Source organism: Ranitomeya variabilis, chromosome 6 (genome assembly GCF_051348905.1).
Source record: "Ranitomeya variabilis isolate aRanVar5 chromosome 6, aRanVar5.hap1, whole genome shotgun sequence".
In the NCBI taxonomy this organism is placed as follows: Eukaryota; Metazoa; Chordata; class Amphibia; order Anura; family Dendrobatidae; genus Ranitomeya; species Ranitomeya variabilis.
This window is the reverse complement of record NC_135237.1, coordinates 137,256,528-137,270,156: the sequence shown is the minus strand read 5'-3', so window position 1 is coordinate 137,270,156 and position 13,629 is coordinate 137,256,528. Positions and strand designations below refer to the sequence as shown.

General features: G+C 48.1%; 1 protein-coding gene across 3 annotated transcripts in view; it reads right to left on the bottom strand.

The window, feature by feature from the left end:
- The window catches only part of DNAJC13 (DnaJ heat shock protein family (Hsp40) member C13), a 217,204-nt gene that overhangs the window by 24,841 nt on the left and 178,734 nt on the right, over positions 1–13,629 (bottom strand). For all 3 annotated transcript variants that reach the window (XM_077269034.1, XM_077269036.1, XM_077269037.1), the window contains 2 exons: positions 9,740–9,919; positions 633–800 (listed from right to left, as the gene is read on the bottom strand). In XM_077269034.1, coding sequence (XP_077125149.1) covers positions 633–800; positions 9,740–9,919 — 348 coding nt within the window. The remainder of the gene's footprint in view (positions 1–632; positions 801–9,739; positions 9,920–13,629) is intronic.

Genomic DNA, 13,629 nt, shown 5'->3' with positions numbered 1-13,629 from the left:
CCCAGAGTAGAAAAAAAAAAACAGATTTGTATAAGATATAATAAAAATTTTCTTATTTTCACGTATACTATTGATTTATGAAACAGAAATTATAAGGACTATTACTCGGAGTCCAAAATTAAAATATGTCATAATATAATCTGGGTCCATGACTACTAAGGGTATGTGCACACGTTGCGGATTGGTGTGCGGATTTTTCTACACTGGTTTTGCAAATTCCGCAGGTAAACCGCACAGCGGATTACCCGCAGATTTTCAGCGGTTTTTGGCGGATTCCACCTGCGGTTTTTTACCTGCGGATTCCTATTGAGGAGCAGGTGTAAACTGCTCCGGAATCCACACAAAGAATTGACGTGCTGCGGAAAAAGCACCACTGCGTTTCCGCGCCTTTTTTTCTGCAGCATGTGCACCACGGATTTTGTTTTTCATACGTTTACATGGTACTGTACAACACATGGAAAACAGCTGCAGATACGCAGCGTTAAATCAGCTGCGTATCCGCAGCAAAATCCGCAACGTGTGCACATAGCCAAAGGATTTAAATTAATGATTCGACTATATAAGATATAGACTATGATAGTAGAAATCAGAATGATCATTATGGGCACTATTGTAGACAGATCGCACTATACCTCTTCAGGCGATGACACAGAAAGTTTCCGAGCAACATAAGGGGTAAGCATCCCTGCTAAGCTTTTCCGTATAGCTGGATTTTCAGGGGTTACTTGTTCGCCGGGTAAAAATCCCCCTAATCGGCTCAGAGCAAGAAGGCTGAGCTTGGCAAGACTGTTGGCAACTTCCTGTTGAATAATGAGAAAAATACAGTAAAACATAAGGGGGAGGAATGCAGGCAGGGCAAAAGTAGTTTTGACAGTCAGTTTGCAATGCATCATTTTGAACACAGCAAGCACAACTTATTTACCAATTATAAGTACCGTATATACTCGAGTATAAGCCGAGACCCCTAATTTTGCCACAAAAAACTGGGAAAAAAGAGATTTTTGTGTACTCACAGTAAAATCCATTTCTCCGAGCCAATCATTGGGGGACACAGGACCATGGGTGTTATGCTGCTGCCACTAGGAGGACACTAAGTAAACACAGAAAGAATAGCTCCTCCCCTGCAGCATACACCCTCCTGCTGGCTCTCAGTGAATCAGTTTGGTAACAAAGCAGTAGGAGCTTAATATTTAACAAGGATGAACTATGCCAAAACCAAGTTAACTCCAAAAAACCAAAGCCAATAGGCTAACAGGGTGGGTGTTGTGTCCCCCAATGATTGGCTCGGAGAAAAGGATTTTACGGTGAGTACACAAAAATCTCCTTTTCTCCTACGCCTCATTGGGGGACACAGGACCATGGGATGTCCTAAAGCAGTCCCTGGGTGGGAAACAACTGCAATTGCTGCTTGTACCCACAAGCTACAGATGCGGCACTGCCGCCTGTAAAATTCGTCTGCCGACGGTCGCATCTGCCGAGGCCTGAGAGTGAATATGGTAATTTTTTGTAAAGGTATGGAGGCCGGACCATGTCGCAGCCTTACAAACTTGTGCTGCCGAAGCTTGGTGCCGGATGGCCCAAGTCGCACTCACTGACCGAGTGGAGTAAGCCTTAATCCCTGCTGGGACAGGAAGACCTCTGACCTGGTAGGACTCTTGAATAGCCGAACGAATCCATTTGGCTATTGTCGCCTTGGAAGCGGGAAACCCTTTCCTCGGTCCTTCCGGGAGCATGAATAGGGCATCTGACCTGCGGAAAGACGCTGTCCGCGAGATGTATCTCCTAAGAGCTCTCACTAAATCCAGTGTGTGAAGGGCCTTCTCGATGCGATGGACTGGTGCCGGACAGAGTGATGGTAAGACAATCTCCTCATTGAGATGAAAAGAGGATACAACTTTCGGTAGAAAAGAGGGGGGGGGGGGATGTCCTCAAAACCACCTTATCCTGACGAAAATTCAGGAACGGAACTTGAGAGGACAGAGCCGCCAGCTCGGAGACTCGTCTAATAGAGGTGACTGCAACTAGAAAAGCAACTTTCCATGAAAGAAGAGACAGGGAAACCTCCTGTAGAGGTTCGAAAGGAGCCTGTTGCAAAACTCCGAGGATCAGATTAAGATCCCATGGTTCCAACGGCATCCTATAGGGGGGCGCCCGATGGGAGACTCCCTGAATAAACGTCTTGACCTGTAATCTGTTGGCAATCCTGCGTTGGAAGAGAACAGACAGGGCTGAGATCTGCCCCTTGAGAGAACTAAGGGCGAGACCCAAGTCCAAACCAGTTTGTAAGAACTCGAGAATGGAAGGGATGGAAAAATGAAGAGGAGAACGTCCTCGGTCGCTACACCAAGAAAAGAAAGTCTTCCAAGTGCGATGATAGATACGCATAGACGTAGGCTTTCTAGCGTTGATCATGGTAGCTATGACTTTTGGAGAGAAACCTGCCTGGGTTAGGACCCAAGACTCAACGGCCATGCCGTCAAACACAGGGCCTCTGAGTTCTGGTGGTAAAAGGGGCCTTGAGATAGCAGATCTGAACGAATCGGTAATCGCCAGGGAACGTCGGCAACTAGTTGAACTAGTTCCGCGTACCACGCCCGGCGTGGCCAATCTGGCACAATCAGGATTACCGGTACCCTCTCCGCTCTGATTTTCTTGATGACTCAGCAGGAGAAGAAGCGGGGGAAATATGTACGGAAGCCGAAAATGATGCCACAGGAGTACAAGAGCGTTTGCCCCGATGGCTGCCGGATCGTGGGACCGAGTCATGAAGTCGGGAACCTTGGAGTTCAGCCGTGAGGCCATCAGATCCACGTCTGGGGTTCCCCAACGACAGCAGATCTGGTGGAAGATCTCCGGATGGAGAGACCACTCCCCAGAGTCGAGGCATTGCCGACTGAGGAAGTCTGCCTCCCAATTGTCCACTCCCGGGATGTGAACGGCAGAGATCATTGAGCGGTTTTCCTCGGCCCATCGGAGAATGTGGCCTACCTCTGTCATGGCCGCCCTGCTGCGGGTTCCTCCATGGCGGTTGATGTATGCCACTGCAGTGGCGTTGTCAGACTGAATCCTGATTGGGTGACCTGCTAGGAAGGGATAGAACTGGAGAAGTGCCAGCCTGATCGCCCGGATTTCCAAGATGTTGATTGGAAGGCGGGATTCCTGGGGGGACCAGCGGCCCTGAGCAGTGTGATGAAGGAACACCGCTCCCCAGCCTAGAAGACTGGCGTCTGTCGTCACAACCAGCCAGAATACTGGAAGAAAAGACTTCCCTTGATTCAGGGAGGATTTCAATGTCCACCACCTGAGAGACTGTCTGACTCGCTGGGGAAGGAGGAACCGACGGTCTAGGGAGAACGGGTTCCCGTCCCAAACAGCCAGGAAGGCATGCTGTAGGGGACGGAGGTGTAGTTGGGCAAATGGAACCGCCTCCATAGCTGCTACCATCCTGCCGAGGACTCTCATACTGAAGCGCAGAGAGTGAGAGCGAGGCTGAGAGAGTTTCTGAGCTTCTCGCTGTAGGACTGAGATCTTTTCCGGGGTAAGAAGAACCAACCCCCGGGACGAGTCGAGTATCATTCCTAGAAAGGAAATTCGCTGAGCCGGCACTGGGGAAGATTTTTTTAAGTTTATCTTCCAACCCAGGCAAGAAAGGGTATCTATTGTAATGGCCACGGCTTCCTTGCAGGAGCGGAAAGAGGGGCCTTTGATGAGGATATCGTCTAAATACGGGAGCGCCACCACTCCTCGGGTGTGGAGTATGGCCACGGCAGCCGCCATGACCTTGGTGAATACCCTGGGAGCGGTGGCGAGGCCGAAGGGCAGAGCAACGAATTGGAAGTGATCTTCCTGAACTGCGAAGCGAAGAAACCTTTGGTGAAAGGTAAAATAAGAATATGCGTCATGGATGTCTATAGACACCAGGAACTCGCCTTTTTCCATGGAGGCGATGACAGAACGAAGCGATTCCATCCGGAACCGTCCCACCCTGACAAACTAGTTCAGCAGTTTTAGGTCCAGTATGGGCCGTACTGTACCGTCCTTCTTTGGAACAATGAAGAGGTTTGAATAAAAACCTTGAAACCTTTCGCTTTGAGGGACCGGAATAATAACTCCGTCTTTTCTCAGAGAGCTTATAGCTTTGAAGAACTCTGATGCTTTTGCCCTGGGAGGAGAAGACAGGAAAAAACGGTTTGGAGGACGAGATAAGAGATCTATCTTGTATCCGGAGGACACTAGAACGTGGACCCACTCGTCGTGAACGACCGAGAGCCACGCGGCACTGAAGGAAAGCAGGCGGCAGCCTACTTTGAGGGTGTCCCCCGGATACCGCAGTGAGTCATTGTGTGGAAGGTCTGCCCGTTCTGGCTCCTCTGGATCCTGGCTGCCTTGGCCTGCCTCTCCATGAAGGGGAAGGCTTAAAAGAGGTCTGTGAACCTCTGTCTCCACGTTGTGCCCGGCCGGAACCGGGAGATGTGGAAGTAGAGGACCAGTTTGAGTTGTAACGAAAAAAATCGTGACAGAGCCTGTGGTTGCGGGTCCCGAAAGGGCCGAGAGGGTCTCTGTTGTGGAAGAAATTTACTCTTCTCTCCAGTGGCATCAGAAATTAACTGGTCGAGCTTTTCGCCAAAAAGGTGACCGCTCTGATATGGGAGATAAGTCAATGACTTTTTAGAAGTAGAATCCGCACGCCAGTCCCTGAGCCATAAGGATATCCGGATGGTGATGGCATTTGCTGCTGCTTGAGAAGCGCAGTCTGCGGCATCCAGGGACGCGGTCACTACAAAATCTCCAGCTCTGGCTATCTGAGTAGTGAGGTCTGCTATCTTGGGGGGAAGATTGGTATCCATAACTGCTGAAGACAAGACCTCAGCCCAGTGGGTCATAGCCTTAGCCATCCACGTAGCGGCAAAAGATGGAAAGAGTGCGGCCGCTGAGGCTTCAAAAGCTGAACGCGCCATATTGTCGATCTGACGATCGGTTGGATTTTTAATAGAGGCGCCCTCCGAGGAGGATAAAACAGATTTCGTAGCCAGGCGCAATACCGGAGGATCTACTGGGGGAGATTGTAATCAATCTTTTCTTAGATCCTGGGCAAAGGGATATTTGGACTACATGGGCAAAGGGATATTTGGACTCCATGGGCTTCTGCCCTGTGAATCGTTTATCTGGAGGGATCCTGTGAGATTTAACAATTTGCTTAAACTCGGGATGAGTGGCGAACACTCTGTGAGCTCGTTTGGTCCTCTTAAAGGACACGGCATGATCCGTTTTAGATAAGGGATCCTCCTCAAGTCTCAAAGCCTTATTCACTGACTCAATTAGAGAGTCGAGAGTCTCCTGATCGTGATGAAATTCCTGACCTTGGGACGTGTCAGAATCGTCCTCTGAAACAGGTTCTCTACTAGCCCCAATGGAAGGGGAGCGAGAAATGGAGCTCTCAGAACCCGAAAACCGGTGATGGTCTGGGGATATGGCATGAGTCCTTTTCCTGGAAGAGTGAGAACTCCTTGGCAAGGTACAACCCCTGGAGTATGAGGGGTTCTGACCATCGGAAGCGTCGTCCGTATTAGTGCCCTGGTTAGAGGAAGGGTCTCGGAATGAGTCTAATGCTTTTGCCAGGGATGCCATAGACCGGGAAAGGGAGGTAGCCCACTCAGGGGGACTAGGCTCACTGTGTTCAGTATCAGCAACAGGTGGTTCCTGAGCAGTCACCGGTTCACAAGCTGTGGATAATGCAGTATTGTGACCCCGGGGTAATGATACCTTACAAGAGGTACATGCAGCGAAAAATATAGTGTGGGGTTTCCCAGACTTTTTGTGAGGCTTTGGTTGAGACATAGTAAAGCCTGGAGGAAAGAGCTTACTAGCAGGGGAAGGGTTAAGCTATGCTTCTGGAGCTTACCAGGTCCTGTGTCTCGAGTCCCCAGGGCAGGTCCGCAGTGTAGGCAGAGAAAAACGCTAGTCCTGCGGGCTGTGATAGGAAACGCTGGAGCAGTGCTGCAGCATCAGGGCTGTAGGTGTCCCAAGATGGCCGCCGAGACCAGGAAGTGGGAGTTCATCACAGGGAACGAAAAGTGGCCGGAAAAGTGGCCGGGGCTAACTGCCGGTGGGCGTGGCCAAAACTCCGGCCTGTATTGAGGGAATTTTTTTTTTTTTTTTATTACTTCTCTGCGGTTGTGGCCTGCAGCGCCGCGACCCCTATTAGCGCCAACATTAGCTGCACTCCTTCGTGGGGTTGCCACACTACAGACCACCCACGGACACAGGCTTAAGGTGCGGACCTCCCATACCCCAGGGACCAGGACCCCCCAGCGCCTCGACCCCCGAAGTGTACTCACGGTAGATGCGGTGGGCCGGTGCTCAATCCACCGTCGCCATAGTCAGGGAGGGGGTGGAGAGCTTCTGCCGCCATGCGTCATCCGCTATATCAGTGGTGATGCAGAGGGGGGCTGCACGGACGCCATATATATCATGTCCGGCTATGCACCTGGCTCCAGGAGAAGTAGATGGAGGGCTACTCCATGTGGTCGCCTGCTATAGAGGGGGGAGATCGGAACGCGAAGGAACCGTCGCCCGTAAGGTGAGCTCAGGGCTGGCATCCAACGTTGCAGGAAAGGATACGGAAGGAACGCTCCACGTACTTGCCTGTAGATGGTGCGGGGGAGATCGGAACCTAGAAAGGATCCGTCGCCCCCAGTCGCTCCGTTAAGGAAAAATAGAATAAAAAGTAAAAAGCTAAAATAAAAACGGTGGGGTCTGAAAGCAGACCCAGTTGCCTCCTACAGACACTAAGCAAGAACTGGTTCACTGAGAGCCAGCAGGAGGGTGTATACTGCAGGGGAGGAGCTATTCTTTCTGTGTTTACTAAGGCTAGGGTCACATTGCGTTATGTGACCGCGTTTAACGGACTACGTTACACCGCGGCATAACGCGGTGTTAACGTAGTCCGTTAACGCCGCCATAGCCTGTAATGGAGAACGCGTCGCTAGCGCCCGCCCACATTGGGCGGGCGCTAGCGATGTGGCGTCATTTGAGTGACGGACCTCGGACGCTGCTTGCAGCGTCCGCGGCGCGCCCGAGGTCCGTTCCTCGCTAGTGCAGATCGGGGATCTGCGCTAGCGGGGACGCCGAACGCGGACCCTAGAGAAGCATTGCGTTAGCGCAATCCGCCAGCGCTATGCGCTTAACGGATTGCCCTAACGCAATGTGACCCTAGCCTTAGTGTCCTCCTAGTGGCAGCAGCATAACACCCATGGTCCTGTGTTCCCCAATGAGGCCTAGGAGAAACAATGATTCGAGTATAAACCTAGGGTGGAAAATGCAGCAGCTACTGGTAAATTTCAAAAATAAAAATAGATACCAATAAACATAAAATTAATTGAGACATCAGTAGGTTAAATGTTTTTGAATATGCATATTGAATCAGGAGCCCCATATAATGCTCCATAAAGTTTATGATGGGCCCCATAAGATACTTCATACAAAAATATGCCCCCATATAATGCTTCACAAAGGTTGATTAAGGCCCCATAAGATGCTCCATACAAACATTTGCCCCATATAATGCTTCACAAAGGTTGATTAAGGCCCCATAAGATGCTCCATACAAACATTTGCCCCATATAATGCTGCGCAAAGGTTGATTATGGCCCCATAAGATGCTCCATAGAATATTATGCCCCATATTCTGTGATTAAAAAAAAAAAAGACATACTCACTTCTTGTCCTGAGCAGGCGGGGACACCAGCACTTGCGATATTCACCTGTCCCCGTTCCACCGCCGCGCGCCGCTGTGTCTTCCGGCTCTCTGCAGTGACTGTTCAGGCAGAGGGCGCGAACTAACCATTTCATCTCGCCCCCTGACCTGAACGTCACAGCCATTCAGCGCGCCCCCTGACCTGAACGTCACAGCCAGAGGACACGGAAGACGGAGCCAGGCGGTGGAACGGGGACAGGTGAATATCGCAATGCTCACCCTCCCGCGTCATACTCGCCCTCCCGGCGCGGTCCCTGGCAGCTTCTCCCATGCGATGGTCTCTGGCGCCGGCAGCTTGTTCCTGTGTTCAGCGGTCACATTGTACTGCTCATTAAAGTAATGAATATGAGCTCCACCCCTGTGGGAGTGGAGTCGTGTCCATATTCATTACTTTAATCAGCGGCACCACGTGACAGCTGAACACAGGAAGAGCTGCCAGCGCCAGAGACCATCGCATCGGAGAAGCTGCCAGGGACCGCGCCGGGAGGGTGAGTATGATGTGACAGCTGCCACTCCCCCTCCCCTGCCGACCCCCTGGGACAATGACTCGAGTATAAGCCGAGAGGGGCACTTTCAGCCTAAAAAAATGGGCTGAAAATCTCAGCTTATACTCAAGTATATACGGTACATAAAAATATATTGTGAAAATAGACATAACCTGGCAATGTAGGAGTCCCTGAATGATTAACCGGTTATAAATCACATATTTAGATGTACCAAACTGAGAAAAAATTTTACGCAAGTGTGAAAATTCTGTTTGTAGTGTAATTTTATCAATTGACAAAATGGAAAAAAAAAACAGAATTGACAGAATAAAAAAAAAAGAAATCTAAAACAAAGCAATAATTTGTGTGACCACCCTTTGTCTTCAAAACGGCATTAAAGAACCACTCCAGCATTGTTTTTTAATTTCAGCTCTAGAGTGGTGCTTCTAATGTATGTTCCTTGACCCTAGTATTATACTTACCAGCTGCAGTCTTCTGCTCCTCCCAGCGCTGCTCCGGTTCCGCACTGCCATCTTGTGACTGCAACTTCTGACTGACCGGAAGTCAGAGGTAATGGCCACAAGCTGTCAATGTATGTCTAGGACAGTTTTTCTCAACTCAAGTCCTCAAGAGCCACCAACAGGTCAAGTTTACAAAATTTCCTTAGTATTGCACAGGTGATAATTTCATCACCTGCTCAAGCATTATTCCATCACCTATGCAATACTACAGAAATCCTGAAAACATGACCTGTTGGTGGGTCTTGAGGACTGGAGTTTAGAAACACTGGTCTAGATCATCCTCTCTGGCTCTCAGACTTACATTGAGTTGTGACAACCAAAGCAAACACTGCAGCAGGTCACAAACAAACTGCTGGAGAATGACCAGAGCAGAATAATTCTACCTTGAGAATTCCCGATATTAAAGGGAACCTGTCACCCCTCCAGGCGTTTTTAACTAAAAGAGCCACCTTGTGCAGCAGTAATGCTGCATTCTGACAAGGTGGCTCTTTTAGTTCTGGGTGCTGTAACTGCCGAAAATCAGTTTTGTAATTTGTCCTAAATACCTTTTCTTCAGTCAAGGAGGCAGGTGTTTCCCCCCCTGCTGCAGACGCCACACAGCCGTCACTCAAATCTTCTTGGCGCCAGGCGCCGCCTCCTCACCGCAGTTTTGAAATGAGCCGGCGCCTGCGCTCTTTTCTCCTGCCTTGGGCAGGCGCAGTGAGCGCTGCCCGTCTGTCCTCATATGCAGTCTAGCTGACTGCGCCTGTGCGGCCGCCCTGCCTGTGAATCCCAGCCCCGCAATGTGAATAAATCAGAAGACACTGCGGGGCTGGGATGACAAAAGAGCGCAGGCGCCGGCTGATTTCAGAACAGCGGTGAGGAGGCGGCGGCGCCCGGAGCCAAGAAGATTTGAAATAAGTATTTCTACATTGCTGTAGGCAGAAGTAATATCTGAACAGTCTGGAGTACAAGTAGAGGTTATTATGAGCACATACCTGCTGATTTGTATCTTCATTCTTCTGAATGCCACTTTCTTCCAACGTGAAGTCATAGTTAAAGGGGTAAATAAGCAGATGCCACAATATCCCTGCATGGAACAAATGCGTTTGTAGAAAGAAATCAACTGCAAAGGAGCTGACACACTCCACAGCTAGAGATGCCAGCCTCTGGACTTTCTGTGAACAAACATAAGTTTGATCCATTAATAACATTATACACTCCAACAGGCAGTCATTACATTACAACAGGCAGTCATCTACTATATAATTGTCTAAGGGTCACTTCTGTCTTTCTTTCTGTCTGAATGTCTGTCACGGATATTCATTGGTCGTGGCCTCTGTCTGTCATGTAATCCAAGTCGCTGATTGGTCGTGGCAAAACAGCCACGACCAATCAACGACGGGCACAGTCCGGTGGAAAAATGGCCGCTCCTTCCTCCCCACAGTCAGTGCCCGCTCCGTACTCCCCTCCAGTCTGCCCTCACACAGGGTTAATGGCAGCGGTAATGGACCGCGTTATGCCGCGGTGTAATGCACTCAGTTACAGCTGCTATTAACCCTGTGTGACCAACTTTTTACTATTCATGCTGCCTATGCAGCATGAATAGTAAAATGATCTAATGTTAAAAATAATTAAAAAAATGAAAAATCGTTATATACTCACCATCCGTCGGCCCCCGGAACAACAACAGGCCTTTGCCGCTCGCTTAACTGGAGGTCCGTAGTCCACGTATAGGGATGGGTGTGGGGTAATATCTGTCTTCCCTGTAAAACCCATTCAAGCTGACAAGGACAGGCCCCAAGTGGTCCCTATCTATGGACTCCACCAACACTTGGACCGTAGCGTATTTCTCCCAACGCGTTTCATAACCAATAACGGAGACTCATCAGGGGAGCAGGTATGCCAGTACTCAGCTGGCCAATAGTCCAATGAATGTGCAATAATAGTCTTTCTCAAAGATGGGACCTGCAGTGGCTAGGTATCCATGCTGACGTCTGGGTCCACGGTCAAGTGTTGATGGAGTCCATAGATAGGGACCACTTGGGGCCTGTCCTTGTCAGGACAGGAGCTTGAACGGGTTTTACAGGGAAGAGAGATATTACCCCACACCCATCCCTATACGTGGACTACGGACCTCCAGTTAAAGATACTGGGAGATTATCTATGGTGACCATACGTCTACTAATATTAGAGAGGCATTCCGCTCTGCTACCATTGGTGAGATCCAACCAATTTTACTGTTTGAGCACTGGTTCACATGAGCACTTGTTTTTGGTTTGCGTGGGTTGAGTTTATTTGTTTTAGATGTCATTATTAACCCCTTCACCCCCAAGGGTGGTTTGCACGTTAATGACCGGGCCAATTTTTACAATTCTGACCACTGTCCCTTTATGAGGCTATAACTCTGGAACGCTTTGACGGATCTTGGCGATTCTGACATTGTTTTCTCGTGACATATTGTACTTCATGTTAGTGGTAAAATTTATTCGATATAACTTGCGTTTATTTGTGAAAAAAATGGAAATTTGGCGAAAATTTTGAAAATTTTGCAATTTTCCAACTTTGAATTTTTATGCCCTTAAATCACAGACATATGTCACGCAAAATACTTAATAAGTAACATTTCCCACATGTCTACTTTACATCAGTACAATTTTGGAACCAAAATTTTTTTTTGTGACGGAGTTATAAGGGTTAAAAGTTGACCAGCAATTTCTCATTTTTACAACACCATTTTTTTTTAGGGACCACATCTCATTTGAAGTCATTTTGAGGGGTCTATATGATAGAAAATACTCAAGTGTGACACCATTCTAAAAACTGCACCCCTCAAGGTGCTCAAAACCACATTCAAGAAGTTTATTAACCCTTCAGGTGTTTCACAGGAATTTTTGGAATGTTTAAATAAAAATGAACATTTAACTTTTTTTCACACAAAATTTATTTCAGCTCCAATTTGTTTTATTTTACCAAGGGTAACAGGAGAAAATGGACCCCCAAAGTTGTTGTACAATTTGTCCTGAGTACGCTGATACCCCATATGTGGGGGTAGACCACTGTTTGGGCGTATGGCAGAGCTCGGAAGGAAAGGAGCGCCATTTGACTTTTCAATGCAAAATTGACTGGAATTGAGATGGGACGCCATGTTGCGTTTGGAGAGCCCCTGATGTGCCTAAACACTGAAACCCCCTACAAGTGACACCATTTTGGAAAGTAGACCCCCTAAGGAACTTATCTTGATGTGTGGTGAGCACTTTGACCCACCAAGTGCTTCACAGAAGTTTATAATGCAGAGCCGTAAAAATAAAAAATCATATTTTTTCACAAAAATGATCTTTTCGCCCCCAATTTTTTATTTTCCCAAGGGTAAGAGAAGAAATTGGACCCCAAAAAATGTTGTGCAATTTGTCCTGAGTACGATGATACCCCATATGTGGGTGTAAACCATTGTTTGGGCGCATGGCAGAGCTTGGAAGGGAAGGAGCGCCATTTGACTTTTCAATGCAAAATTGACTGGAATTGAGATGGGACGCCATGTTGCGTTTGGAGAGCCCCTGATGTGCCTAAACATTGAAACTCCCTACAAGTGACACCATTTTGGAAAGTAGACCCCCTAAGGATCTTATCTAGATGTGTTTTGAGAGCTTTGAACCCCCAAGTGTTTCACTACAGATTATAACGCAGAGCCGTGAAAATAATTTTTATTTTTTTTCTCAAAAATGATTTTTTAGCACCCAGCTTTGTATTTTTACAAGGGTAACAGAATAAATTGGACCCCAAAATTTGTTTTCCAATTTGTCCTGAGTACGCTGATACCCCATATGTGGGGGGGAACCACTGTTTGGGCGCATGACAGAGCTCGGAAGGGAAGGAGCGCCATTTGGAATGCAGACTTAAATGGATTGGTCAGCAGCCGTCACGTTGCATTTGCAGAGCCCCTGATGTACCCAAACAGTACAAACCCCCTACAAGTGACCCCATATTGGAAACTAGACCTCCCAAGGAACTTATCTAGATGTGTTTTGAGAACTTTGAACCCCCAAGTGTTTCACTAAAGTTTATAGCGCAAAGCCGTGAAAATAAAAATTCTTTTTTTTTTTTTCACAAAAATGATTTTTTAGCCCCCAGTTTTGTATTTTTACAAGGGTAACAGGATAAATTAGACCCCAAAAGTTGTTGTCCAATTTGTCCTGAGTACGCTGATACCCCATATGTGGGGGGGAACCACTGTTTGGGTGCATGACAGAGCTCGGAAGGGAAGGAGCGCCATTTGGAATGCAGCCTTAAATGGATTGGTCTGCAGGCGTCACGTTGCATTTGCAGAGCCCCTGATGTACCCAAACAGTACAATCCCCCCACAAGTGACCCCATATTGGAAACTAGACCTCCCAAGGAACTTATCTAGATGTGTTGTGAGAACTTTGAACCCCCAAGTGTTTCACTACAGTTTATAACGCAGAGCCGTGAAAATAAAACATCTTTTTTTTCCCACAAAAATGATTTTTAGCCCCCCAAATTTTTATTTTCCTAAGGATAACAAGAGAACTTGGACCCCAGAAGTTGTTGTTCAATTTGTCCCGAGTACGCTGATAACACATATGTTGGGGTAAACCCCTTTTTGGGCGCACGGGAGAGCTCGGAAGGGAAGGAGCACTGTTTTACTTTTTCAACGCAGAATTGGCTGGAATTGAGATTGGACGCCATGTCGCGCTTGGAGAGCCCCTGATGTGCCTGGACAGTGGAAACTCCCCAATTCTACCTGAAACCCTAACCCAAACACACCCCTAACCCTAATCCCAACGGTAACCCTAACCACACCCCTAGCCCTGACACACCCATAATTCTAATCCCAACCCTAATCCAAACGTAAATGTAATCCAAACCC